Source organism: Macaca fascicularis, chromosome 11 (assembly GCF_037993035.2).
Source record: "Macaca fascicularis isolate 582-1 chromosome 11, T2T-MFA8v1.1".
Lineage (NCBI taxonomy): Eukaryota > Metazoa > Chordata > Mammalia > Primates > Cercopithecidae > Macaca > Macaca fascicularis.
The window spans coordinates 105,498,756-105,526,561 of NC_088385.1; the positions used below are offsets into that span (position 1 = coordinate 105,498,756).

At 42.6% G+C, this 27,806-nt stretch overlaps 1 protein-coding gene across 5 annotated transcripts in view; it reads left to right on the top strand.

Annotated features, from left to right (window-relative positions):
- The first annotated feature begins 6,933 nt into the window (after positions 1-6,933).
- Positions 6,934-27,806, top strand: part of TMPO (thymopoietin) — a 35,918-nt gene continuing 15,045 nt past the window's right edge. For 4 of the 5 annotated variants that reach the window (XM_065524690.2, XM_065524692.2, XM_065524691.2 and 1 more), the window contains exons 1-3: positions 6,934-7,490; positions 19,409-19,535; positions 23,804-23,962. In XM_065524690.2, the coding sequence (XP_065380762.1) occupies positions 7,212-7,490; positions 19,409-19,535; positions 23,804-23,962 (565 nt within the window). In that variant the 5' untranslated portion in view covers positions 6,934-7,211. Of the gene's footprint in view, positions 7,491-19,408; positions 19,536-23,803; positions 23,963-24,940; positions 27,746-27,806 lie in introns of those variants that run through there. The other variant, XM_065524689.1, reaches the window with a different exon arrangement.

The window sequence follows — 27,806 nt, forward strand, 5'->3', positions numbered from 1 at the left end:
AGTGGTCTTTTTGTTTCCCATTTCTCTTACGTTATTTTAAACTACCGACTCCTAGAAGCTGAGGTGTATTCCCGCCGCCAGTTTTCTTGAATGTTAGAATTTTGTCCTCTTTCAGGTGTTATGGTACTAATCCTTGGTTTGCAGGAAGATACGATTTACTCTATATCGAAGAGCCTCAAGGCTGATGTTTTTATCATTTGGCCTTTTAAAGTGAGGGTTTTTTTTGTCACTTAACATGCATAATGTGTAAAGAGGTGGACTATTACTGCTGTGCATTAGTGGGTGTTATCAGTCCACTAGTCTATCACAGGAAGTGTACAATATACTGTACAAGCTGTTTTTTCCAAAGTTTTAGGCTGTTTGCCTTTCGAGAGTACAATAGTGTACAATTTCTAATTTTGAATGTTATACTAATCAAATGTCTTAGCCCTTACCGTGTGCCAACACTGTGAACAACCTCACAATGTGTGACTATTATCCCACTTTTACAAATGTGGCTGTGGCTCACAGGGTTAGTGACCTGCTAAGGGTCACCCAAGATTCTGAACCAGGTGAACAACTCTGGATCCCTCTTTATAAATACTTTATAATAAAGGTAGAAACAAGCAGTTGAAAGAATGTGTGACGGCTGGGCTTGGTGGCTCACGCCTGTGATACCAGCACTTTGGAAGGCCGAAGTGGGTGGATCACGAGGTCTGGAGTTCAAGACCAGCCTGGCCAACATGGTGAAACCCCATTTCTACTGAAAATACAAAAATTAGCCAGGCATGCTGGCAGGTGCCTGTAATCCCAACTACTCAGGAGGCTGAAGCAGGAGAATTGCTTGAACCCAGGAGGCAGAGGTTGCAGTGAGCCAAGATGGCGCCACTGCACTCTGGCTTGGGTAACACAGTGAGACTCCATCTAAAAAAAAAAGACATGATTAAGTAAAAATGAAGCCATTAGGGTGGGTCCTAATCCAGTCTGACTGGTGTCATACTTATGAGAGGAAATTTGGACACACAGACACCAAGGATGTGTGCACACAGGGGAAAGGCCATGTGAGGACACAGCAAGAGAGAAGCCATCTACAAGCCAAGGTCTAGGAAGAAGCCAACCCTGCTGGCCTCTTGATCTTAGACTGCTGGCCTCAAGATCTCTAAGAAAATAAGTATCTGTTTACTTTTATTATGGTAGCCCTTGACAGCTTCCGTCAAGAACTACTAGTTCTGCAGAATGACTGGAGAGGTAAATAGGAATCAGCATACAGGACCAGTGTGCCATTCCAACTAATTTAGATTTTATTCCGAGGGCAATGCAGAACTATAATTCATGACTGAGACAATCCAACCAGCTTCACAAAGACTAAAAAATGGCCAAGAACTGTTCCTGGACCAGCATTCTGGGAATAAGTTAGAAATGCAAATTTTCAGGCCTTACCTCAGACCTACAGACTCAGAAAATTGGGTGTGGGGCACAGCAACAAACCTTCCAGGCCATTTTGATGCAAGCCAAAGTTTGAAGACCTCTGGCCTATAAAGCAAGGCAAGACTACAGGTCCTACTTACCCCACAGGTTAAAAGGATCAAATAAGATAAAATACATCAAAATGTTTTCGAAGCTGTTATACATGTCATTATTAATACTGTTATGGCTCTAAACTGTCACTTCCCAGGTCCCAGAGTCTTTCCCAAGGCTGGGCATCTGTAGTTTTTTAGAATGCTCCATCTGATGACTTTCTATAACTTTGAAAAGACTGCAAATCCAACACTTTTTAACTTAATTTTCTACACTCATGATATAGGGATGATATACGGAAAGAGTTTTATAGTAAAGGTAGAAACAAAGAGCTATCAAGAGCTATGAAGTGTCAGGATTTAAACTGAAACATGGACCTGTCTAGAAAAGACAGCTTTGTGGATTTGTTCTATTTCACTAAGAAATGTCTATTTATTCTTATTTATTTATTCTTCTTCCAAGAGGACTTCTTTATTCTTCCAAGAGGACTTATCCACTACTACAGAATGCTCTGCTCATTTATTTCACCTGTTTAATAGCCTAGCTTTTTTTTTTTCCTGAGATTATTTTAGTTACTTAAGTCCTGTGAAAGAAAAATAAATCTCGGTATTACCAGGGTCCCGATCCAGACCATAAGAGAGGGTTCTTGAACCTCACACAAGAAAGAATTCAAGGCGAGTCCATAAAATGAAAGCAAGTTTATTACGTAAAGGAATAAAGAATGGCTACTCCATAGGCAGAGCAGCCCAGAGGGCTGCTGATTGCCCATTTTTGTGGTTATTTCTTTATTATATGCTAAAAAAGGGGTGGATTATTCATGCCTCCCCTTTTTAGACCATATAGTGTAACCTCCTAACATTGCCATGGCATTTGTAAACTGTCATGGTGCTGGTGGGAGTGTAGCAGTGAGGACAACCAGAGGTCACTCTCATTGCCATCTTGGTTTTGGTGGGTTTTGGCAGGCTACTGCAACCTGTTTTACCAGCAAGGTCTTTATGATCTGTGTCTTTTTTTTTTTTTTTTTTGAGACAGTCTCACTCTCGCCCAGGCTGGAGTGCAGTGGTGCAATCTCGGCTCACTGCAACCTCCACCTCCCGCGTTCAAGCAATTCTCCTGCCTCAGCCTCCCAAGTAGCTGGGACTACAGGAACGTGCCACCATGCCCGGCTAATTTTTGTATTTTTGGTAGAGACGGGTTCATCATGTTGGTCAGGCTGGTCTCGAACTCCTGAACTCATGATCTGCCTGCCTCGGCCCCCCCAAAGTGCTGGGATTACAGGCGTAAGCCACTGCGCCCAGCCTATGACCTGTATCTTGTGCTGACCTCCTATCTCATCTTGTGGCTTAGGATGCCTTAACTGTCTGGGAATGCAGCCCAGTAGGTCTCAGCCTCATTTTACCCACCCCTTTTTTTTTGAGATGGAGTTTTGCTCTTGTTGCCCTGGCTGGAGTGCAATGGCACAATCTTGGCTCACTGCAACCTCCGCCTCCCAGGTTCAAGTGATTCTCCTGCCTCAGCCTCCTGTGTAGCTGGGATATATAGGCATGCACCACCACGCCCGGCTAATTTTGTATTTTTAGTAGAGACAGAGTTTCCCCATGTTGGTCAGGCTGGTCTCAAACTCCCGACCTCAGGTGATCCGCCCGTCTCAGCCTCCCAAAGTGTTGGGATTACAGGCGTGAGCCACTGGGCCCAGCTCCAGATGATTTTTTTTTTTTTTTTAAAGTCATAGGAAAGATTTCTGATTACAAAAAAAAAAAAAAAAAAAATTGCATCAGGCCAGACGCAGTGGCTTATGCCTGTAATCCCAGCAATTTGGGAGGCCGAGGCAGGCGGATTGCCTGAGGTCAGGAGTTCGAGACCAACCTGGTCAACATAGTGAAACTCTGTCTCTACTAAATTACAAAAAAATTAGCTGGGCATGGCAGCAGGCGCCTGTAATCCCAGCTACTCAGGAGGCTAAAGCAGAAGAATTGCTTGAATTGGGAGGCAGAGGTTACAGTGAGCTGAGATTGTGCCACTGCACTCTGTCTCCCCCTCTCCCTAAAAATTGCATCCTCCGTGCACAGTGGCTCACGCCTGTAATCCCAGAACTTTGGGAGGCTGAGGCAGGTGTATCACCTGAGGTCAGGAGTTCGAGACCAGCCTGGTCAACATGGCGAAACCCAGCCTCTAAAATACAAAAAAATTAGCTGGGGGGTTAGTAGGCTTCTGTAATTCCAGCTACTCAGGAGGCTGGGGCAGGGAGAAATGCTTGAACCCAGGAGGCAGAGGTTGCAGTGATCCAAGACTATGCCACTGTACTCCAGCCTAGTCTCTGTTGGACATTCTGACCAGTCAGAATATTAAGATTTCTCAAAACTCTCATTTCCCTGTGAAATTTTCTGAATTAAAACGACTTGGTATTTTATTTATTCAGAGACAGGGTCTCACTCTGTTGCCCAGGCTGGAGTGCAGTGATGGGATTATGGCTCACTGCAGCCTCAGCCTCCCTAGTAGCTAGAACTACAGGTGGGCACCATGCTGGCTAAATTTTGTATTTCTTTTGTAGAGATGGGGTTTTACTGTGTTGCCTAGGCTGGTCTTAAACTCCTAGGCTCAAGGGATCTGCCTGCCTCAGCTTCCCAAAGTGCTGGGATTACAGGCGTGAGCCACCATGCTTAGCCTTTGTGTTTTGTGTGTTACATTGATCAAACACTTTAAAAATTATCTTTTATGTTGAAACAAGTATTAAGGAGGTGATGGAAAGAGTCAATTCCTTGAGGAGGGCAAGAGCCAGAGTACAAGTGGTAGAATTTGCTTCTGACAGGACACATCTTTCACTGAAAAAAAAAATGCAAGAGAAAATGAATGCAGATTGGAAAGTCTGACGTTGAAGCATTCCCCACAGGTGGTTTTTATTTTCTGAAGTTGAGGAAAGGTCACCAGCTAAAAATGAGAGGTGGGGAAAAAGGATGTGAAATTTGAGGAGATGTGAACACATGAATGGTTAATCCAGAGACTGGAATAGCATTGCCAGCCAGTGTTGAGTGCTCCTGAGAGGACTGAGGTCATGAATTAAAACCAGTTAGCTTGTTATATGACTGACTGACTTTTCTCCAGCAGCTTTTGCTGTTTGGATTCAAGAAATGAGAAAGTTCAGCTGGAGCATGGTTTAGTCCAAGCAAGGCTGAGATTCTTTCAAGCAAAAAAGGAGACATTGAGATCAGAGTTGAAAATGTTTGTAAAAGAGGATGAAAAGGACTGATCAGGGAATTTAAGTCAGGTGACTTGCAAAATGATTATATGATCGCAGAAGCAGAAGAGTTGAGTTTTTTTAAGTGTTGGGGTTAATAGAGTGGAGGTCTTAATTAGGTAATTGAGAGTACAATAAATTAGCTGGGAAAAAAGGGCTAGTGATTGACAAATTGGGAAGCTTGAAACTGAGATTTCAACTGATGACAAGGTTCAGAATCTGAGTGACACCTAAGTGGTTAAGACGCAACAGAGGAACAAATTCTTGGAGATGAAGAGGTCAGAGGTCTAAGAGGCCAAGTGTTGGTGTTGCATGGGTCACCTACAAGGATGTTGAATTCAGATAGAATGTAGACAAGAGGGATGGTGAGGAAAACCTACGACAAGCAGCTCTATAATTTCTGGGAAGTGGCCAGGAGGCTCATGGATGATGGCAGTAAGGAGAGTAGAAGGTGATTTGGCCAGAAGATATGAACTTCAAGTATTTTTGAAGGAGAAAAGAGCAGAAATAGTTTGGAAGTAGCAATCAGGACCAAAGAGACCACCCAATCTCAATAGCCTAACCTCTTTGTGTTAGGGTATGCTGAATCTGTTAAGTGTAATCTCAATTTTGGAGCTCTACAGCAGTAAATCCGCAAGTATAACCACCTGTAGCTAATGTCCAGGGATAAGAAAAAGATAATGAAAATGTTTTTGCCCAGGAAACATTAATTGCAGGCATCTAGAATGCAGTTCTTGCATTATACGTACTGGGTTACCAGTCATTGCAAAATCATGGTCCTTTGCCTCTCAGCTCAGTTCCCCTTCTGAAGATAAAAACATTTGCCTATGTGTCCAGGGAAGCCGTAGGGGCAAAAAACCAAGCAACTTTTACAAGGGATCATAAAAATCTACCTAACAACTTGCTAATTAAAACCTGATTTTTAATTTGCATTATTGAGCTTAATACCATTGCTTATATATGGATACTGAGATTTTTATAAACTAGTTACCTCTAGGAAAATATCACTAAAAGAAATATCTCCTCAATTTGAACAAAAGTAAGTCGCTTAAATCATAGGAAACATTTTTAGTGAAAGCGTTTGTTTTAAATATATTCTAACCTAACAGTGTAGAAAGCAGGCAAACCAAAAAAAATGTAATCAGTTTCTAAAATATAGTTTGGAGCTCAGATTCTGGGGAAATTATTAACACATTCTTGATCCAAGGTCTCCTTTCTTTTCTAGAATCTTTAATCATACATATTCATCAGAAATACAAATATTTGTCATCAGTGATACTAATTTTCAGGCAAACATTTTAATTGCAGTCACTACCAGGTTTTAATTTGGATTAGTAATACGGGTTTGATTAGGGTTCTAGGCCTAATTATAGGTCACTAGGCTTCCTTTAGGATTATGCAACATCTGCTATTTTAAATTGACCATTGAGGGGGTTCCCAAGGGTTCGGCTTCGTTTTGTTATCAAACGTTAGTGGGATCCAAAGCCAGGATCGGTTTCAACAAAAATGCAAGCGCGAATTTGTCTTGAGTCTCAACGCACTGTTCAAATTAAACAATTTAGACATGCCCCAACTACGAGACTAAGAAGTGAACGGTATAGTACACTTTTGTCACAAATTCAAGGGTAAAGTGCCCGATGGTAGAGGTCTGGCTTCTCCCGGGTTTCTGGAACAAAAGAAGCGTTCGCGAGTAGACAGAGGGGTAACTCCCTGCCCTCCCCCTCCCAAAGTAAATCAAATCAAGGAATATGAGTGCCTGCAGACAAGTCTCGCTTCTTTTCTTCCCCTTCATGGCTAGCGTTTGGGGAAGGCAAGGCTGCGGCTACTCTTCGGTGCTTCAGTGTCCCGGGAGAAAGAAAGGCCCAGACAAGGGTCCTCACAGCCGGCGTGGAATTCGGCCGGTTCGTAGGCGATCGACCCCAGAGACGAAAGCTGCTTCTGAAGCTGGGGGAGGGAGAGGAAACGGCGCACAAAAGCAGTACGACCTGTCCCTTATCGGCGTCTAAGGGGAAGGGTGGAGAAAATGAAAACAGAAGCAGGCCGGTCGCCTCGGCTCCCGCCCCAGCGCCTTTTAAACTGCGTTTCTACCTCCTCTCGCTCAGCGCGGCGGCTAATGGAACCCGCGCGGGCCGTCCCGCCAATCACCGCCGCGCTTCCTCCCGTCGCCCGCCAATGGCGCCGCGCGTTCTTGGGGCGTGGGCGAAGCAAGCTGCTCGCCTCCTGCCTGTAGTGTGTAGGCTGGGGTTGGTGCGGGCTTCCAGCTTGGCTGCACTTCGTCCGTAGTTCGGCTCTGGGGTCTTTTGTGTCCGGGTCTGGCTTGGCTTTGTGTCCGTGAGTTTTTGCTCCGCTCCGCAGCGCTCCTACTGGGCAGGAGCCGTGAGGCTCGGAGGCGGCAGCGCGGCCCCCGGCCAGGAGCGAGCGCGCCGGCGTGAGCGGCGGCAGCGAAGGCTGCGGGGAGGGGGCTTCGCAGATCCCCGAGATGCCGGAGTTCCTGGAAGACCCCTCGGTCCTGACGAAGGACAAGTTGAAGAGTGAGTTGGTCGCCAACAATGTGACGCTGCCGGCTGGGGAGCAGCGCAAAGACGTGTACGTCCAGCTCTACCTGCAGCACCTCACGGCGCGCAACCGGCCGCCGCTCGCCGCCGGCGCCAACAGCAAGGGGCCCCCGGACTTCTCCAGTGACGAGGAACGCGAGCCCACGCCGATTCTCGGCTCTGTGGCCGCCGCCGCGGGCCGGAGCCGAGCAGCCGTCGGCAGGGTAAGGACGCGGGGCCGGGGCCACAAAGGCGGGCGTTTGGCGGTTGCCGCGCGCGCTCGCCGCCGTTTGCAGCCCCTCCCTCCCGGGCGCCCCCTTGGGCCTCCCAGGTGCGGGGCTGTCCCTGCGCCCCCTCGCGTTGCCCCTTCCCCGCGGGGCTGCAGGCGCTGGAGCGGAGAGGCCAGAAGTTGGGGCACCGGGATTCGCGTTCTTTGACGTGTGTGTCTGGGAGGTGTGGAGTTGCGTTGGTGGCGGTTGTTTTGCACGCGGGCGACGCGGCTTCCCTGGACCACCAGCTGCCGGCAGCGGGCGTTTAGACGGGGACTTCCGTGGCCTTTCGAAAGCTCTGGAGGGGTGGCCCCAAAATGCTATAGGTTAAGTTCGAGCGTTTTCCCGCTTTATTAACTGAAATGACTCGCAGCAGAGTCTCACAGCGCTCCCTGGAGGGCAACTGATGACACACTAATTTCTAACCAAAATTTGAATTAAGGAAATTCCCGCCTTTTTATACTTTTGCGTATGGAGGGCTTTTTGAACCGTTTATGTTTTCTAGTTTAATTTTTCCCACCAACAGGACATCTTTTGGCGGGACGGCTACACGCAGAATTGAAAGGAACAGTTTAAACTACATTTTAAAGCGCCTATTATAATTTTTAAATATTTACTTATTTATTTTTGAGATGGAGTTTCGCTCCTGTTGCCCAGGCTGGCGTGCAATGGCGTGATGTCGGCTCACTGCCACTTCCGCCTCCCGGGTTCAAGCGATTCTCCTGCCTCGGCCTCCGGAGTAGCTAGGATTACCGGCATGCGTCGCCACGCCCGGGTAATTTTTGTATTTTACTAGAAACCGGGTTTCTCCATGTTGGTTAGGCCGGTCTCGAACTCCTGACCTCAGGTGGTCCACTCACCTCGGCCTCCCAAGTTCTGGGATAACAGGCGTGAGCCACCGGACCCGGCCCTATAAACAAATATTTGAAAATTACTCACAGTTTGGATTGCGTTTTTCTCCCTTACTGGTAAATTTTGCTTGAGGAAAGGAAAGACTTAGGATTCAGGAAAAATTTATTGCATGACATTCTGGTGCAACAGTATTGCAATTTGGAATGTCTGATCCTGGTTAAATCTCAAATCGGCTCCAGCAAAGCATGTTTTGTTTGAGAATAGTTTGCTTTTTTTCCTGTGGATTTTAATATGCTTTTTGTGTGTTTGCTTATGCCTGCCGAGTTACCAGGCTTCAAGTCGTAGTAGGATGAAGCTAAAACTAGTAATTGGTGTAACATAAAATGCCTTGTAAGAGACAGTGAATGTGGTGTTTGGGGTTGTTGCGAGTTATCACTAGTGTAAACCGAAATTACTCCTTCCTTCAAAGTTTACTTTAGTTTTTAAGGAACCTGTCTAATGTGTTTTCACAGCTACTCAGGCAAAAATGAAAGACAAATGTAATAGACACATGTAAATTTAATTGAAAATCTTATCCTAAGTTTTAGAGAAGTTGAACGTCTTAACAAACGTCTTAAGTCCGGTGTGTGACACATAGTAGTGCAAAATATTTGTACAATAAATAAAAGACCTATCACACCTTATTGTTTCAACGTCTTGTTTTGTGGAAAGCTACTTTAATTTATTAATAAACAAATTTACTTTTGAAGTAAAGTGTGCCCTTTTACCCATTATGTTCCCCTGTTCTGAAAAAGAAGGTAGTATTTAAACTCTTTCAGTAGACGTTGGTTGAGGCCGGGCGCGGAGGCTCACTCCTGTAATCCCAGCACTTTGGGAGGCCCAGGCGGGTGGATCACCCGAGGTCAGGAGTTCTAGACCAGTCTGGCCCACATGGTGAAACTACTAAAGAAAAAAAATACAAAAATTAGCCGGGCCTGGTGGCAGGGGCCGAGGCAGGAGAATCGCTTGAACCCGGGAGGCGGAGGTTGCAGTGAACCGAGATCACGCCATCGCAGTCCAGCCTGGGGGACAGAGCGAGACTCCGTCTCAAAAAAAAAAAAAACAAACAAAAAAAACCAGTTGTTTGAAAATGAAATATTCAAATCCGCACACTTTATTAAAAAACCTAGTTGTTCTATAGAACCCTTTATCGGTCCTCTGTGCAAATGTATTAAACCGTGAAGTTTTTGGTTGTATGTTTATAATATAATTACTGGTTATTATTTTTAGGCAGGATCTCGCTCTGTCACCCACACCAGAGTGCAGGAGTGTGATCATAGCTTACTGCAGCCTCAAGCTCCTTGGCTCATGAGAGCCTCCTGCCTCAGCTTCCCTGAGTAGCAAGGGCAATGGGGCATACGCCACTATGCCCGGCTAGTTTTTTTTATCTTTTTTTCTTTGTTTTTGTTTTGTTTTGTTTGTTTTTACACAGGCTTTCTGTGTTGTCCAGGCTGGTCTAGAACTCTTGGCCTCGAGCAATCCTGCCTCAGCCTTGGTTCCTATTTGTTTTGAGGATGATTTCTTTTACACAGAAACAACCGTCTCAGTTTTAATGTTTCCTATCAGTCACTTGGTAAAAGAGAGTTTATGTCCCAATCTACCTTGTGTTCTTTGGGGGTAAGAAGACCTAAATGTAAAAATTTTTTGATTAAGATTATCCAGCAATTTTGAGTTCCTACCAAGTGTTTTTAACTACTGGGTTTAAAACTTTCGGGATTTAAAAATGAATTGTGTTTATTTACTCGTATGTGCAACTCATGTGCTAATTGAAGTTGGTCAGCATCATGTAAATGTTGAGTAAAATGAAATAATTTTTTTTTTTTTTTTTGAGACGGAGTCTCGCTCTGTCGCCCAGGCTGGAGTGCAGTGGCATGATCTCGGCTGACTGCAAGCTCACACCATTCTCCTGCCTCAGCCTCCTGAGTAGCTGGGACTACAGGCGCCCGCCACCATGCCCAGCTAAGTTTTTTGTATTTTTAATAGAGATGGGTTTTCACTGTTAGCCAAGATGGTCTCGATCTCCTGACCTCGTGATCTGCCCGCCTCGGCTTCCCGAAGTGCTGGGATTACAGGCATGAGCTACCACGCCCAGACAAAATGAAGTAATTTTTGTTGTTGTTGTTTTGTTTGTTTGTTCTGAGATGGAGTCTCCATCGCCTAGGTTGGAGTACAATGGCCTGATTTCAGCTCACTGCAACCTCCGCCTCCTGGGTTCAAATGATTCTCCTGCCGCGGCCTCCCAAGTAGCTGGAATTACAGGTGTGCGCTACCACACCCGGCTAACTTTTGTATTTTTAATAGAGACGGGGTATTGCCTCCCGAGTAGCTGGAATTACAGGTGTGCACTACCACACCCGGCTAACTTTTGTATTTTTAATAGAGACGGGGTATTATTGCCATGTTGGCCAGGCTGGTCTGGAACTCCTGACCTCAGGTAATATGTCCCCCTGGACTTCCCAAAGTGCTGGGAGTGCAGGGATGAGCCACGGCACCCAGCCTAGAAGTAATGTTTTTTAGAGTACTTAGTAGGTCTATTGGCATGGTAATTAAGCTTTTTATATTTCATTTATTTCATCCATACAAAGAAAACTTAATTCATAATTACAGGTTTAAATATCTTCTACCTGGAGTATTTAAAACTCAAGAGGTGTTTACCCTTGACTGGTCTTAATAGCCGTGCCAACAACTTGAAGAAAAATATCGATAGTCAGTAGCATCATTTTCTGTTTTAAAGTACGTTAAGTACAAGTGAGTTAGGAGTCTGGTCAATGTTTTTATCAGCCATAGGAAAAAATAATTTTGAATTTACAGGAAAAGAGTCTTAGGACATTTATAATAATTGATGTATAAAGTTATTCATGTCAGATTCCTTTTATATGTACTATATTTTATGTTTTGGTCATTTTTAGCCCCATATAAAAATAATACTAGGTCATATTTCTTTTCTTTTTCTTTCTTTTTTTTTTTTTTTGAGACGGAGTCTCGCTCTGTCGCCCACGCTGGAGTGCAGTGGCGCGATCTCTGTTCACTGCAAGCTCCACCTCCCGGGTTTACGCCATTCTCCCGCCTCAGCCTCCAAGTAGCTGGGACTACAGGCGCCCGCCACCTCGCCCGGCTAGTTTTTTGTATTTTTTTTAGTAGAGACGGGGTTTCACCATGTTAGCCAGGATGGTCTCGATCTTCTGACCTCGTGATCCACCCGCCTCAGCCTCCCAAAGTGCTGGGATTACAGGCTTGAGCCACCGCGCCGGGCCTTTTTCTTTCTTTCTTTCTTTTTTTTTTTGTGAGATGGAGTCTCAGTCTGTCACCCAGGCTGGAGTGCAGTGGCATGATCTTGGCTGTCTGCAACCTCCGCCTCTCATGTTCAAGCAATTCTCCTGCCTCAGCCTCCTGAGTAGCTGGGATTACTTACAGGCACACACCACTACACCTGGCTTAATTTTTTTATTTTTAGTAGAGACAGGGTTTCACCATGTTGGTCAGGCTGGTCTGGAACTCCTGACCTCGTGATCCACCTGCAAGCTCCGCCTCCCGGGTTCACGCCATTCTCCTGCCTCAGCCTCCTGAGTAGCTGGGACTACAGGTGCCCGCCACCACACCTGGCTAATTTTATGTATTTTTAGTAGAGATGGGGTTTCACAGTGTTAGCCAGGATGGTGTTGATCTCCTGACCTCGTGATCTGCCCACCTTGTCCTCCCAGAGTGCTGGGATTACAGGCATAAGCCACCGCACCCAGCCTCAGGTCATATTTCTTAAAGAATATTTACAATCTTCTACATAATGGGGTGGTAAAAAAGGAATAAAAGAATATTTATTGGCCGGGCGCGGTGGCTCAAGCCTGTAATCCCAGCACTTTGGGAGGCCGAGACGGGCGGATCACGAGGTCAGGAGATCGAGACCATCCTGGCTAACACGGTGAAACCCCGTCTCTACTAAAAAATACAAAAAATTAGCCGGGCGAGGTGGTGGGCGCCTGTAGTCCCAGCTACTCGGGAGGCTGAGGCAGGAGAATGGCGTGAACCCGGGAGGTGGAGCTTGCAGTGAGCTGAGATCCGGCCACAGCACTCCAGCCTGGGTGACAGAGCCAGACTCCGTCTCAAAAAAAAAAAAAAAAAAAGAATATTTATTTATTTAGAATATAGGAGAAAGCCAAATTATGTTTGAGAGTTGCAGATAAGGGAGATTTTTAACATTTTAAGACAAATCAAGTGTTAATGTGCATTTGGCCAAGATGAACTATTTGCATGCATATACCTTCTATTTAATCATGAGTTTATAAGGATTTGTTGTTGTTTTTTTTGTTTTTTTTTTTTTTTTGAGTCGGAGTCTCGCTCTGTCGCCCAGGCTGGACTGCAGTGGCGTGATCTCCACTCACTGCAAGCTCCGCCTCCTGGGTTTATGGCATTCTCCTGCCTCAGCCTCCTGAGTAGCTGGGACTACAGGTACCTGCCACCACGCCCAGCTAATTTTTTGTGTTTTTAGTAGAGACGGGGTTTCACCATGTTAGCCAGGATGGTCTCGATCTCCTGACCTTGTGATCCTCCTGCCTCAGCCTCCCAAAGTGCTGGGATTACAGATGTGAGCCACTGTGCCTAGCCTATGGGGAATAGTTTTAATTAAAAAAGAAGTTGTTTCATTTCAGCCTCTACCATAGTCTCTTGGATTCACTTGGTGTAATGTGACAGAACTTTACATGTTAAAAGTTTTGTTTTGATTTTGTTTTCTTATTTCTAAGCTTTTTATGTGTCTTGCTACCAATATTTTTATGTGTTGAAGTTATCTAGATTGTGTACACAAAAATAAACATGTACAGAGTTGGCCGTCTGCCTTTTTGTTCTAAGAGGCAGAACATGAAGGTGTAGCTATTTGGATCTAGTGGAGCATAATATTCTTGAATGATCTGGTCTGGTGAATTATGAGTGTGTATTTGTTCGAGAAGGAGTCTTGCTCTGTCATCCAGGCTGGAGTGCAGTGGCGTGATCTCGGCTCACTGCAACCTCTGCCTCCCGCGTTCAAGTGATTCTCCTGCCTCAGCCTCCTGAGTAGCTGGGATTATAGGCGTGCACCACCACGCCTAGCTAATTTTTGTGTTTTTGGTAGAGACTGTTTCACCACGTTGGTCAGGCTGGTCTCAAACTCCTTTCTGACTTTGTGATCTGCCTTCCTGAGCCTCCTGAAGTGCTGGGATTACAGGCGTAAGACACCGCGCCCATCTGTGTGGTGTGATCGTAGCTCACTGCAGCCTCGAACTCCTGGGCTCAAGCCTCCGGAATAGCTGGGACTACAGGTGTGTGCCACCATGCCTAACTAATTTTTAAAATTTTTATAGAGATAGTCTCACTATGTTGACCAGCCCGATCTTGAACTCCTGGCCTCAAGTGATCCTCCCGCTTAGGCCTCCCAAAGTGTTGGGATTGTAGGTGTGAGCTACTGCTCCTGGCCAAATTACGAATTATCAATAGGAAATATTTGAAGACTTGGGAAAGAACAATATGGGAAAAGTATGCTACCAATAGGAAATGTTAATTATATCTCAAATTGACCACCAGTGTATAATAAGGTGTTAAGTTTACAGACTTGTGACTCATAGAGTTATAGATTCAAATTCCGGGTCTGCCCCTTATTCATGACACTGAACAGTGTCTTAATCTAAGATCCTCTCTTTTCACCTGAAATAGAGGAATAATCTAATAGCTACTTAATCAGATTGAGGAGTACATGCCGTTGCATATGTGAAGTGTCTAGTGCTTAGTAATTAATACCTATTACAAGAAATGATTTCTGAATTTTTGTCTTTAATGTTAGGGCAATACAATGCAAAGTTACTAAAATATAATTTCAGGAAACAAGGTAGATACGTGAAAGTGACGTGTATATCATAGCATGCAGATTTCCTGAATTAGTGAAGTGCATACTTGAACCTCAGTTTTCTGAGTTGTCAGATGGAGATATTAGTATCTTATTCCATAAATTTTTTGGATTTGGTAAGTTAATGCAAAGACATTTGGAACACAACTCAGTACATGATATATAATAAGTGCCCGATATAATCTGTTATAATGTTATGGTTCAGCATCTTTATACTAGAAGTAGAGATTAAAGGTATTACAGTAGCTCATAGGTGATATCATAGAACTGTTGGGTTTTAAAGTTGAAAAATACATTAGAGATCATCGGGTGGCATAGTAGGTACTCACTATTTTTGAGTGAAACTCTTAAGTGATCTACTTAAAGGAACAAAGTTTTCTGGAGGCAGAATTTAATGCAACTAATGCTTTCTTTTTCCTGACTGAAACTACTAATCATGTATAGCACACTGCCTCCTAATTTTTTATCCTTATTAAATCTGGGATTTATAAAATGACATCACTTTTCTGGAACTTTTTTCCTGACAGATTAAAAATCACATGTTTGGCCGTGCGTGGTGGCTCACACCTGTAATCCCAGGACTTTGGGAGGCCGAGGCAGGTGGATCACCTGAGGTCAGGAGTTTGAGACCAGCCTGGCCAACGTAGTGAAACCCTGTCTCTTCTAAAAATACAAAAATTAGCTGGGCGTGGTGTGCGCTTGTAATTCCAGCTGCTTGGGAGGCTGAGGCAGGAGAATCGCTTGAACCTGGGAGGCCATGGAGGCCATGCCACTGCAGTCTAGCCTGGGCAACAGAGTGAGACTACATCTCAGAAAAAAAAAATCACATTTTTGGTTTTCATCTGTCTGACTTACCTTGTGTAGGTTTGTTGGTCGCTTATTTAAGATATGTTTGTTCCGTTAAAGTTTTTCATTGTGTTTGAAGGAAATAATAAGATAATTGATTTTCTTTCTCTTTTTCGTTCGTTCGTTCGTTCTTGCTTGCTTGCTTTTCTTGCTTTGCTTTCTTTCTCTTTCTTTCTCTGCAAAGTCTGGCCTTATCACCCAGGCTGGAGTGCAGTGATGCAATCTTGGCTCACTGCACTCTCTGCTTCCCCAGTTCAAGTGATTCTCCAGCCTCAGCCTCCCAAGTAGCTAGGACTATAGGCGTGTGCCGTCACACCTGACTAATTTTTCTATTTTTATTAGAGATGGGGTTTCACCATGTTGGCCAGGCTGGTTTCAAACTCCTGACCTCAAATGATCCTCATTCGTCGGCCTCCCAAAGTGCTGGAATTGCAGACGTGAGCTGCTGCACCCAACGGAGAATTGGTTTTCTACTTAGATTTGATAGGCCTGCTATTTCTAATAAGAAATGGATTTTCAAAAATAAATTACTTTTTCCTTCCCCGGATTTGACAAAACATTTATTGGGGACTATTCCTGTATCAATCTTCTTAGAAATTTTTAGATGCTTGGAATAAAATGTAAGGATGATAGTGCTCCTGCTTTCTGTTGCTTGCCTCAATGCTGCATCCAGATCACCTGGGCTACACATTACAAACAGATTCTCTGGCCCGAGGTAAAGAATCAGAAATGGGTAAGACCTTTCCAAAATAGTGGTTAATAAGAGTTAAGATTTTGGGCTGGGTGCTGTGGCTCAGGCATGTAATCCCAGCACTTTGGAAGGCTGAGGTGGGCAAATCACGAGCTCAGGAGTTTGAAACCAGCCTGGCCAAAATGATGAAACCCTGTCTCTGCTAAAAGTACAAAAATTAGCTGGGCGTGGTGGCATGCACCTGTAGTCCCAGGTACTCAGGAGGCTGAGGCAGGAGAGTTGCTTGAACCTGGGAGGTGGAAGGTTGCAGCGAGGCGAGATGGTGCTACTGCACTCCAGCCTGAGCAACAGACTCCACTTTGGAAAAAAAAAAAACGAGTTAAGATTTTTTTTGAGACAGTCTTGCTCTATCACCTACGCTGGAGTGCAGTGGCACAATATCAACTCACTGCAACCTCCGCCTCCCAGGTTCAAGCAATTCTCCTGCCTCAGCTTCCCAAGTAGCTGGGATTACAGGCGTGTGCCACCATACCCAGCTAATTTTTGTATTTTTAATAGAGACAGAATTTTGCCATGTTGGCCAGGCTGATCTCGAACTCCTGACCTCAAGTGATCCACCTGCCTTGGTCCCCCAAAGTGCTGGGATTACAGGCATGAGCCACTGCACCTGGCCCAGAGAGATTTCTTGAAAACCTCTCGGGCAGGTTTGAAAAGTTGGAATTTCCTGGATGTTTTATTGATAGTATTGAACATTCTCATGGTAGCGGGGATTGTGTACAAATAATTTGAACCTGATTGATTGTTTTTCCATATTTTATTTTTATTTTAAGCATTATTTTAGTTTTTCTCTACTACCTGACTGCACTTTTTGGAAAATTTGAGTAAGTCAATAACATAGGATTAAGTTTGATTAAATCTTTTCTTGAAAGAAATAAGTCTTAGAACTCTTAGACTCTAGGCAACTATTTGGATATTACGGGTGTGGGTTGCTTCCAGATTTGAGCCTGACAGGTCTAGGTCAGTGCAGTATATGTGAAAGTTGACATAATTGTTCTTATGAGCAGCTATCTTTTTGGTGAGGGTTTTTGGCTTCTGATTATAGAATGATTAGCGATTAGCAGCTTTAAGAAGAATTTCTTGTATCTTGCTTTATTTGAAGTATTTCAGGCCAGGCTCCATGGTTCACACCTGTAATCCTAACACTTTGGGAGGCTCAGGGGGGCATAACATTTGAGGTCAGGAGTTAAAGACCAGCCTGGCCAACATGCTGAAACCCCATCCCTACTCAAAATACAAAAGTTAGCCAGGCATGGTGGGTACACCTGTAATCCCAGCTACTCAGGAGGCTGAGGCACTTGGACCTGGGATGCAGAGGTTGTGGTGAGCCAAGATTGCGCCACTGCACTCCAGCTTGGATAAGAGTAAGACACGGTCTCAAAAAAAAAAAAAAAAAAAAAATTGAGCCTGACAATTCTAGGTCAGAACATTTTTATTTATTTATTTATTTTGTTGTTGTTGTTGTTGTTGTTGTTGTTGAGACAGAGTCTCGCTTTGTCGCCCAGACTGGAGTGCAGTGGCCGGATCTCAGCTCACTGCAAGCTCCGCCTCCCGGGTTCACGCCATTCTCCTGCCTCAGCCTCCCGAGTAGCTGGGACTACAGACGCCCACCACCTCGCCCGGCTAGGTTTTTGTATTTTTTAGTAGAGACGGGGTTTCACCGTGTTAGCCAGGATGGCCTCGATCTCCTGACGTCTTGGCCTCCCAAAGTGCTGGGATTACAGGCTTGAGCCACCACACCTGGCCCATTTTTATTTTTAAAAACAGGAATTCCAGTACATAGCCAAATAATGCCTGATTTTTTTCCCCCTAATATGTTTGGAAAGTGAACATTCCATACAACTTGATAATTTTAGCCTTTTTCGTAAAATTTACTTTGATGTTGCCATTGTTTAGCCATTTTTTTTGTTTGGCACTCTGATGTTTTTTCTGTGATCACTGAGGCATTTGTCAGGCTGTTTGCCACAGCCTTGAAAGGTATCCATTCTTTTGCTTCCTTTTTATTTGTTCAACCTTGGAAATTTATAGTTTTTCCAGTAAATATTGCCTTTGTATAAATTAATTTTAAAACTTTTAAATTTTCCCTCAAAGTTTGTTTCAAGTTATTTTGACTATTTTTAGTAAACTGGTGGTACAGAAGTTAATCTGGTGACTAAACTGTGTCAAAGGTGATAATGTAACCATGAAGTCTGTCAGATTTCCTTCCTAAGTCATAAACTAGCTACTAAAATAACTATGTTACAAGGAGTTTACAGTCCTGTCTCCTATCCTTGGGGTGGAAATTGGTTCCGGGACCCAGCCATGGATATCAAACTCGGGATGCTTTAGTATGTCCCTTAATATAAAGTGGTGTAGTAAGCTACATACATCCTCCCTTATACTTCAGATCATCTCTAGGTTACTTATAACGCCTAATACAATGTAAGTGCTATGTAAATAATTGTTATACTGTATTTTTATTTGTATTTTTATTGCTGTATTGTCATTTTTTTCCCCCAAGTATTTTTGGTCTGTGGTTGGTTGAATTCACAAATGTAGAACCCAACTGTATTCATTTGGGAGAATGGAGAGCCAGCTGTATTCATTTGGCCTTCTTAAGTTCTCATATGCTGTTTAAAGAAAATCATTTCTGTATATATATCCAAGTGTAAGCCTGTATGGTAAAGTCTTAAACTTTCCTGGATTAATTTAAACTTTGAAGGATAATCAAAAAGTTAGTAAGTAGCGTTCATGATCATTTAGATGAAAATTTTTAAGCCCAGCCTGGCTTTACTTTGCAAGTTTCATGCTGATCTGTTTCCATTGCCATTGGAGTATATGCTTTAAGAAATGAAATATAATTTGTGGTTATTTAGGCTATGTGCAGTGGCTTACACCTATAATCCTAACACTTGTAGGAGGCTAAGGTGGACTGATCACTTGAGTCCAGGAGTTTGAGACCAGCCTGGGCAACATGGCAAAAGCCCCATCTCTACAAAAAAAAAAAAAAAAAAAAAAACATGCAAAAAGCCAGGGGTGGTGGTGCGCACCTGTAATCCCAGCTATTTGGGAGACTGAGGTGGGAGGATCACTTCAGCCTGGGAGGTGGGAGTTGCAGTGAGCGGAGATAGTGCCACTGTACTCTAGCCCGGGTAACAGAGCTAGACCCTGATCATTTTAAAAAAAAAAAAAAAAAGGTTATTTAAAAGAAAGTGTTAGCCAAAGTCAGTTTTACTTTTATTTGTTCTTTTGCATTTTTGATGCTATTACTACCTCTTTTAGATAGTCCAAAATGGGCTATTTTAACAACAGTATCTTTAAAATTTAAGTTACTTGCTTGGCTATGCGGTTTGTATGATTACAGTTCAACTTAGGAAATGTTCTCCAATAATGAGTTGCTCTTAATTTAATCAAATTGCTAAGGCCTAATAGTACTATAAACCAACTTGGTGGTGTTTGCATGTTTATTTTATTCAGATTATTATCTAGTAAGTGAACACTTTAATTCATATAGAAATGATTACTGGACTTTGTTTACAGAAAGCCACCAAAAAAACTGATAAACCCAGACAAGATGATAAAGATGATCTAGATGTAACAGAGCTCACTAATGAAGATCTTTTGGATCAGCTTGTGAAATATGGAGTGAATCCTGGTCCTATTGTAGGTAAGTTGATAAAATTTCAAATACAGTATCTTTTCTCTGAAGCAGGACCCCAAATTATTTTCTCCTTTTGCTTAGCAGTTAGTTTAGGTTCTAAGGACTGGTTTGTCATTAATCATTTGTATCAGCAAAACCTATGTTTCTTTGACTCCAAATGAGTGAAATAAAATGAGAGGATTGAATTAGATAATCTCCAAAATTACCTCTATTGTTGAGATTGTTTTATACAGTGCTTATATCGTTCTTCTTTTTGTTTTGTTTTTTGGTTTTTTGAGACGTAGTCTTGCTCTGTCACCCAGGCTGTGGAGTTCAGTGGCGCGATCTCGGCTCCCTGTAAGCTCTGCCTCCTGGGTTCACGCCATTCTCCTGCCTCAGCCTGCCGAGGAGCTGGGACTACAGGCGCCCACTGCCACGCCTGGCTAATTTTTTGTATTTTTCAGTAGAGACAGGGTTTCACTGTGTTAGCTAGGACGGTCTCCATCTCCTGACCTCGTGATCTGCCCGCCTCGGCCTCCCAAAGTGCTGGGATTACAGGCATGAGCTACCGTGCCCGGCCACTTACATCGTACTTCTGCTGAGACATGGGTCTTATATGACAATTGAGGAAAATCTGAGGTAACATAGCTGGGCAGAATTGCCCAAATAAATGAGTTAGTGGCCGGGTACAGTAGCTCACTCCTGTAATCCCAATACTTTGGGAGGCCAAGATGGGAGGATTGCTTGTGCCCAGGCGTTTAAGACCAGCATGAGCATCGTAGGGAGATCCCATCTCTGCAGAAAATTTTAAAATTAGCACGGTGTGGTGTCACAAGTCTGTTGTCCCAGCGACTTAGGAGGCTGAGGCAGGAGGATTGCTTGAGGTGGTAGGGGGTTCAAGGTTGCAATGAGCCATGATGGCTACTGTACTTTGGCCAGAGGCAGTGGAGGAAGACCCTGTCTCAAAAAAATAAATAAATAAAGGAAAAAAGAAAAAGTGAGTTAGTGACAGACTTCTTAATGAGGTTATTAAATTCCTAGCATAGTACCTTTTTTTTTTTTTTTTTTGAGACAGGGTTTCGCTCTTGTCGCCCAGGCTAGAGTGCAATGGCATGATCTTGGCTCTCTGCAACCTCTGCCTCCCAGGTTCAAGCAGTTCTCTAGCCTCAGCTTCCCGAATAGCTGTGATTACAGGTACCCGCCACCACGCCTGGCTAATTTTTATATTTTTAGTAGAGATGGGGTTTCGCCGTGTTGGCCAGGCTGGTCTCAAACACCTGACCTCAGGTGATCCGCCCACCTCAGGCTCCCAAAGTGTTGGGATTACAGGCGTGAGCCACTGCGCCCAGCCCCTTTTTCATGTATCATTAAAAGTACCCTTTTGAAAATCCTGTCTTGATTGGAATTGAATAATTATACCCTTAAAAAACAAAAACCTAGAACTAAATACACTGGATTTCCATTGTTGGATTACTTTTAGGTGATGAAGATTTTGCAGTGTTGATTATGCCTTAGTTTTGGAGTGTCTTAGCAATAACCGCAGGATGAGAAAATTCCATTTTGATGGTTTTTTTTTTTTTTTGAGAAAAGGTCTTGCTCTGTTCCCCACACTAGAGTGTAGTGACGCAGTCGTGGCTTACTGCAGCCTCAACCTCCTGGGCTCAAGCAGTCCCACCTCAGCCTCTCAAGTAGCTGGGAACACAGGCATGTGCCACCATTCCTGGCTAAATTTTGTATTTTTTGTAGGGATGGGGTCACACTATATTGCCTAGGCTAGTCTTGAACTCCTGGGCTCAAGCAGTCCTGCCACCTAGGCCTCCCTAAGTCCTAGGATTACAGGCATGAGCCATAGCATCTGGTCTTGATCTTCTAAGTTACATAAAATTGTGGACACTAGAGATTTGGTAGGTTTTGCTGTAGGTATAGTTGCAAATAAGGATTTGGAATATTTTGTTTTAATGTATAAGCTGCTTCCAAATAATCATAAGCTTATTCATATACAATTACCAACAGATATATAACACTTTTAAAAAATTTTTTGTTTAAAGTTCTAAAAGGCCTGGGCATGGTAGTTCATGCCTATAAATAATCCCAACATTTTGGGAGGCCAAGGTGGTGGAATTGCTTGAGCTCAGGAGTTGAAGAGCAGCCAGGGCAACATAGTAAACCTTGTCTCTATTTTTTAAAAAAATTAGCCAGGCATGGTGGTGCACATTTGTAGTCCCAGCTACTCAGGAGGCAAAGGTGGGAGGATTGCTTGAGCCTACAAGTTGAAGGTTGCAGTGAACTACGATCACACCACTGCACTGCAGCCTGGGCAACAGAGCAAGACCTTGTCTCGAAAAAAAAAAAAGAAATTCCAAAAGGGAGACACTGAAAAATGTGTGTTATAATGTCAGCCTACATTAAATGATATGTTGATATATGACCTGTTCATCTTAAAGCTATTTCTATAACACTTCTGGACACATGTTGCTTCTAAAAAATATCCATTGTCATTTTGCTCATCTTACAGAAGTTAAGGAAAGATATACAGTTAGCGTAAGACAAAATCTATTTTGGTTTTAAACTGCCACTGATGTTCCAATGTGTTAAGAATTTGTAATCAGTTTTGCTTTGTGATATGTGTTTTCCATAAAAGGTCATTTTAACTGCAAAGTTGTTATATTTAAATCTGATTTATAGAACTTTTCTTTTCCGCCGGGCACGGTGGCTCACGCCTGTAATCCCAGCACTTTGGGAGGCCGAGGCGGGCGGATCACAAGGTCAGGAGATCGAGACCACGGTGAAACCCCGTCTCTACTAAAAATACAAAAAATTAGCCGGGCGCGGTTGTGGGCGCCTGTAGTCCCAGCTACTCAGGAGGCTGAGGCAGGAGAATGGCGTGAACCCGGGAGGCGGAGCTTGCAGTGAGCCGAGATCGCGCCACTGCACTCCAGCCTGGGCGACAGAGCGAGACTCTGTCTCAAAAAAAAAAAAAAAGAACTTTTCTTTTCCCCATAACTGAATACAGGCATATTAATGCATTACTTAGAGTTGTGGAAGTTTAATCATAGTTATTTTTCATAGAGGTACAATCCGCTTATATGTGATTTTTCTATGTTGGCAAGTACTATTATGTGGTAGTAGAGAAAATACACAAGTGCAAGACTTCAGTCAAAAATAGTCATACATGGCTTTTCAGTAGATGGTCTACAGTAAGGCCTATATTAATTTACTATGTATTTCATGCTATTAAAAGAAATGTCGTTTCCCAAAAAAACCACCTATTATAAAAACAGTGCATTATATAGTTCTGTGGAATGCGGTGGTGCGATACCAGCTCACTGCAGCCTCTACCTCCTGGGTTCAAGCAATTCTCCTGCCTCAGCCTCCTGAGTGGCTGAGATTACAGGCGCCCACCACCAGGCCCAGCTAATTTTTTGTATTTTTGGTGGAGATGGGGTTTCACCATGTTAGGCTGTCTTGTCTTGAACTGCTGACCTCAGGTGATCCACCCACCTTGGCCTCTGAAAGTGCTGGGATTACAGGCATCAGCCACCACGTCTGTCCTTTTGTTTGTTTGTTTGTTTGTTTGAGATGGTGTCTCACTTCGTCGCTGGACAGTGGTGTGATCTTGGCTCACTGCAACCTCTGCCTCCCAATTTCAAGTGATTCTCCTGTCTCAGCCTCCCAAATAGCTGGGATCACAGGCATGTGCCACCACTCCCGGCTAATTTTTGCATTTTTAGTGGAGATGCAGTTTCACTGTGTTGGCCAGGCTGGTCTCGAACTCCTGACCTCAAGTGATGCACCCGCCTCGGCCTCCCAAAGTGGTGGGTTTACAGTCGTGAGCCACTATGTCCGGCCGCATTATATAGTATTTTTAAGAACTTGAGTTTAGCCGGGCGCGGTGGCTCAAGCCTGTAATCCCAACACTTTGGGAGGCCGAGACGGGCGGATTACGAGGTCAGGAGATCGAGACCATCCTGGCTAACACGGTGAAACCCCGTCTCTACTAAAAATACAAAAAAACTAGCCGGGCGAGGTGGCGGGCGTCAGTAGTCCCAGCTACTTGGGAGGCTGAGGCAGGAGAATGGCGTGAACCCGGGAGGTGGAGCTTGCAGTGAGCTGAGATCCGGCCACTGCACTCCAGCCTGGGTGACAGAGCAAGACTCCGTCTCAAAAAAAAAAAAAGAACTTGAGTTTAAAAAAAGAAAGAGTGAAAATAGCTTAAAATGTTGCTGAATATAGTGTCTGAGCTGCACCCTAAATGAAGCAATACAAGTACTAAAGCAAATTCTGCCTTAATCCAGGAACAACCAGGAAGCTGTATGAGAAAAAGCTTTTGAAACTGAGGGAACAAGGAACAGAATCAAGATCTTCTACTCCTCTGCCAACAATTTCTTCTTCAGCAGAAAATACAAGGCAGAATGGAAGTAATGATTCTGACAGATATAGTGACAATGAAGAAGGTAAAATTTTAAATGATGTTAATCAAATGTACTTAATTTTTTTCACACTCAAAATACAGTGACCATGAAGAAAGTAAAATTTAAAACAATATTGACAAGAATTACAAATTTTATTCATGTCATTAGAGTAATTCTGTAATTTGATTTAAATACTTTTTATTGAAAATTATAAGAAACAACATAGTACAAATTTATAATTTTCTGTCACCTGAAATTGCAAGTTAACTTTGTCTTTTTTGCTTCAAACCCATTTTTCTGAGAGAATAAAGTATTACAAGTAAAGGCAAAGTTCCTTGTACTTATCTGTACCTGTCACCTCCACAGAAGTAACTACTAATTCAATGCCCATCTTTCAAGTTTGTTTTTATATTTCACATACACATCTGTCTAATACATGGTATTATTTTATACTTTAAGAATACAAAATGTATATAAACAATATGCTAAATCTTATCACTTGCTTTTTCTTACTCCTTTATTTTTGAAATATAATCCGATTAGTTACATATCTGTTTATTCCACATAATACATAGTAGCATTTAAATATGGCATATTTTCTCTATTCTCTATTGATAGGCATTTAAATTGTTTACAGTTTTTGTTGATCTGACCTGAAGGCAACTTTAAAGCAAATATTTTGACTACATTTTTAGTAGACTAGATAGTATCTTAAAATTTGATTATGATGTTGAAATATTATTTGAGGATAGGACGTGAAATAAATGTCCTTTAAAAATTGTAAGTACAACTTGATTTTTGTAAACTTTTAATTCATATGACTTGTGGTTATTTATTTTGATCCAGATTGTTTATATCTCAATAAGCTGTGTCTACCAGGGCAAATCTGGCAGATTAGTTCAGAATATTAAATTATAGAGTCTTTTCCTTTGACAGCACTATTTTTAGCAAAGAGGCAAAGAATAAAATCAGCTCAAACACAGGTAATGCTTAAACTTCCTGCCTCTTTTGCCTCTACAGGAAAGAAGAAAGAACACAAGAAAGTGAAGTCCACTAGGGATTTTGTTCCTTTTTCTGAACTTGGAACTACTGCCTCTGGTGGTGGATTTTTTCAGGGTATTTCTTTTCCTGAAATCTCCACCCGTCCTCCTTTGGGCAGTACTGAACTACAGGCAGCTAAGAAAGTACATACTTCTAAGGGAGACCTACCTAGGGAGCCTCTTGTTGCCACAAACTTGCCTGGCAGGGGACAATTGCAGAAGTTAGCCTCTGAAAGGAATTTGTTTATTTCATGCAAGTCTAGCCATAATAGGTGCTTAGAGAAAAGTTCTTCGTCATCTTCTCAGCCTGAACACAGTGCCATGTTGGTCTCTGCTGCAGCTTCTCCTTCACTGATTAAAGAAACCACCACTGCTTGCTATAAAGACATAGTAGAAAATATTTGCGGTAGAGAAAAAAGTGGAATTCAACCGTTATGTCCTGAGAGGTCCCATATTTCAGATCAGTCGCCTCTCTCCAGTAAAAGGAAAGCACTAGAAGAGTCTGAGAACTCAAAACTAATTTCTCCGCCACTTGCCCAGGCAATCAGAGATTATGTCAATTCTCTGTTGGTCCAGGGTGGGACAGGTAGTTTGCCTGGAACTTCTAACTCTACACCCCCACTGGATGTAGAAAACATACAGAAGAGAATTGATCAATCTAAGTTTCAAGAAACTGAATTCCTGTCTCCTCCACGAAAAGTCCCTAGACTGAGTGAGAAGTCAGTGGAGGAAAGGGATTCAGGTTCCGTTGTGGCATTTCAGAACATACCTGGATCCGAACTTTTGCCGTCTTCTTTTGCCAAAACTGTTGTCTCTCATTCACTCACTACCTTAGGTCTAGAAGTGTCTAAGCAGTCACAGCATGATAAAATAGATGCCTCAGAACTATCTTTTCCCTTCCATGAATCTATTTTAAAAGTAATTGAAGAAGAATGGCAGCAAGTTGACAGGCAGCTGCCTTCACTGGCATGCAGATATCCAGTTTCTTCCAAGGAGGCAACACGGTTATTATCAGTTCCAAAAGTAGATGAGGAAATCCTAGGGTTTATTTCTGAAGCCACTCCACCAGCAGGTATTCAAGCAACCTCCACTGAGTCTTGCGATAAACAGTTGGACTTAGCACTCTGTAGAGCATATGAAGCCGCAGCATCAGCATTGCAGATTGCAACCCACACTGCCTTTGTTGCTAAGGCTATGCAGGCAGACATTAGTCAAGCTGCACAGATTCTTAGCTCAGATCCTAGTCGTACCCATCAAGCACTTGGGATTCTGAGCAAAACATATGATGCAGCCTCATATATTTGTGAAGCTGCATTTGATGAAGTGAAGATGGCTGCCCATACCATGGGAAATTCCACTGTAGGTCGTCGATACCTCTGGCTGAAAGATTGCAAAATTAATTTAGCTTCTAAGAGTAAGCTGGCTTCCACTCCCTTTAAAGGTGGAACATTATTTGGAGGAGAAGTATGCAAAGTAATTAAAAAGCGTGGAAATAAACACTAGTAACATTAAGAACAAAAAGACACCTATCTTATATTTCAAACTTTTATGCCAACATTTTCTTTTCTGTTAAGGTTGTTTTAGTTTCCAGATAGGGCTAATTACAAAATGTTAAGCTTCTACCCATCAAATTATAGTATAAAAGTAATTGCCTGTGTAGAACTGCTTTTCTTTTTTAAAGATTTGCATAGGTAGGAAACCTGGTACAAACAATTTAAAGCTTTCTAGATCACATATTAGTCTCCAAATTGTTTTCTATTTCCTGCTTTACGTATGCTTTTACAATTCTCCAAAACTAAGAAAATTCTAATTAGGATATAAGGAGTCTTTACTGTTTAATAGAGTAATATGCATCCTCCTTTATACCTAGGACAGGTTTAAACGTTTGTTACACATTCAGAACAGTGATTTTGTTCTTTTTGATATTTTTATCTCAGTATCTTTTCACATTCCATAACTTGTCCATATTTTTGCTCATACTTTGTTGCTTTTGTTTTTTTACTCATGTCTGCAACAGCAATCATAGTAGTCTAGATCAGTGCAACTCAAACTACCAGTCTACGAACTGTTACTTATCCACAGGCAAGATAAGCATGCACAATAATTTAAATCTAGAGATACTTTTTAAGTCAATGACAGGATTTATTTTTTAGCAAAATTGTATTAATAGCTAAAGCAATGTATTGATTTACACTCTGATGCAAGTAATGTATCTCTTCATTGACTGGTAGCAACCAATTCATGGACCAGTACCATGGACCACACTTTGAGAAACACTTCTTTGGATAATAATAGATATCCTGGGATAGTGCATGTTCACCATCTATTTTATCAGATAATGGGGCTTTTTAAAAAATACTACTTTGCTTTCATGATATATTGTATTTTGTGGAAAGTTAAGTTTAACAATATAGACTCTAAAAGCAAATTTAATTTGTTTAAAGCCATAAGAAATATACTATATCCCAGTATCTGTGTGTCTGTATAAAGCATTGTATTATCATCTTTTAATTTCTATGATTGTAAGATAAGAATCTAACTGCAGAGGTATTGTGGAAAATAGTAGCCTTAAGCATAATAAAATATGGTCTCTTGGGTACTCCCTCTGGCCATTACCACATTCTTAGATTATACATGTCCCTCTTTGCAACTTTCTGAGAGTAATTTTATTTGTTGTCTTCTGAAATGTACATGTATACATGTACCTATTGAGTGCTGTGTGATTTTTAAAAATGTATTACTGTAGAATGCTTCTGCAAATTCAATAAAAGTTGTTAAATTTGAACAGTGTTGTGTGGTCTCCAGAAACATGTTGTTATGTGTGCTTTATTCTTGGAGTTGCAACA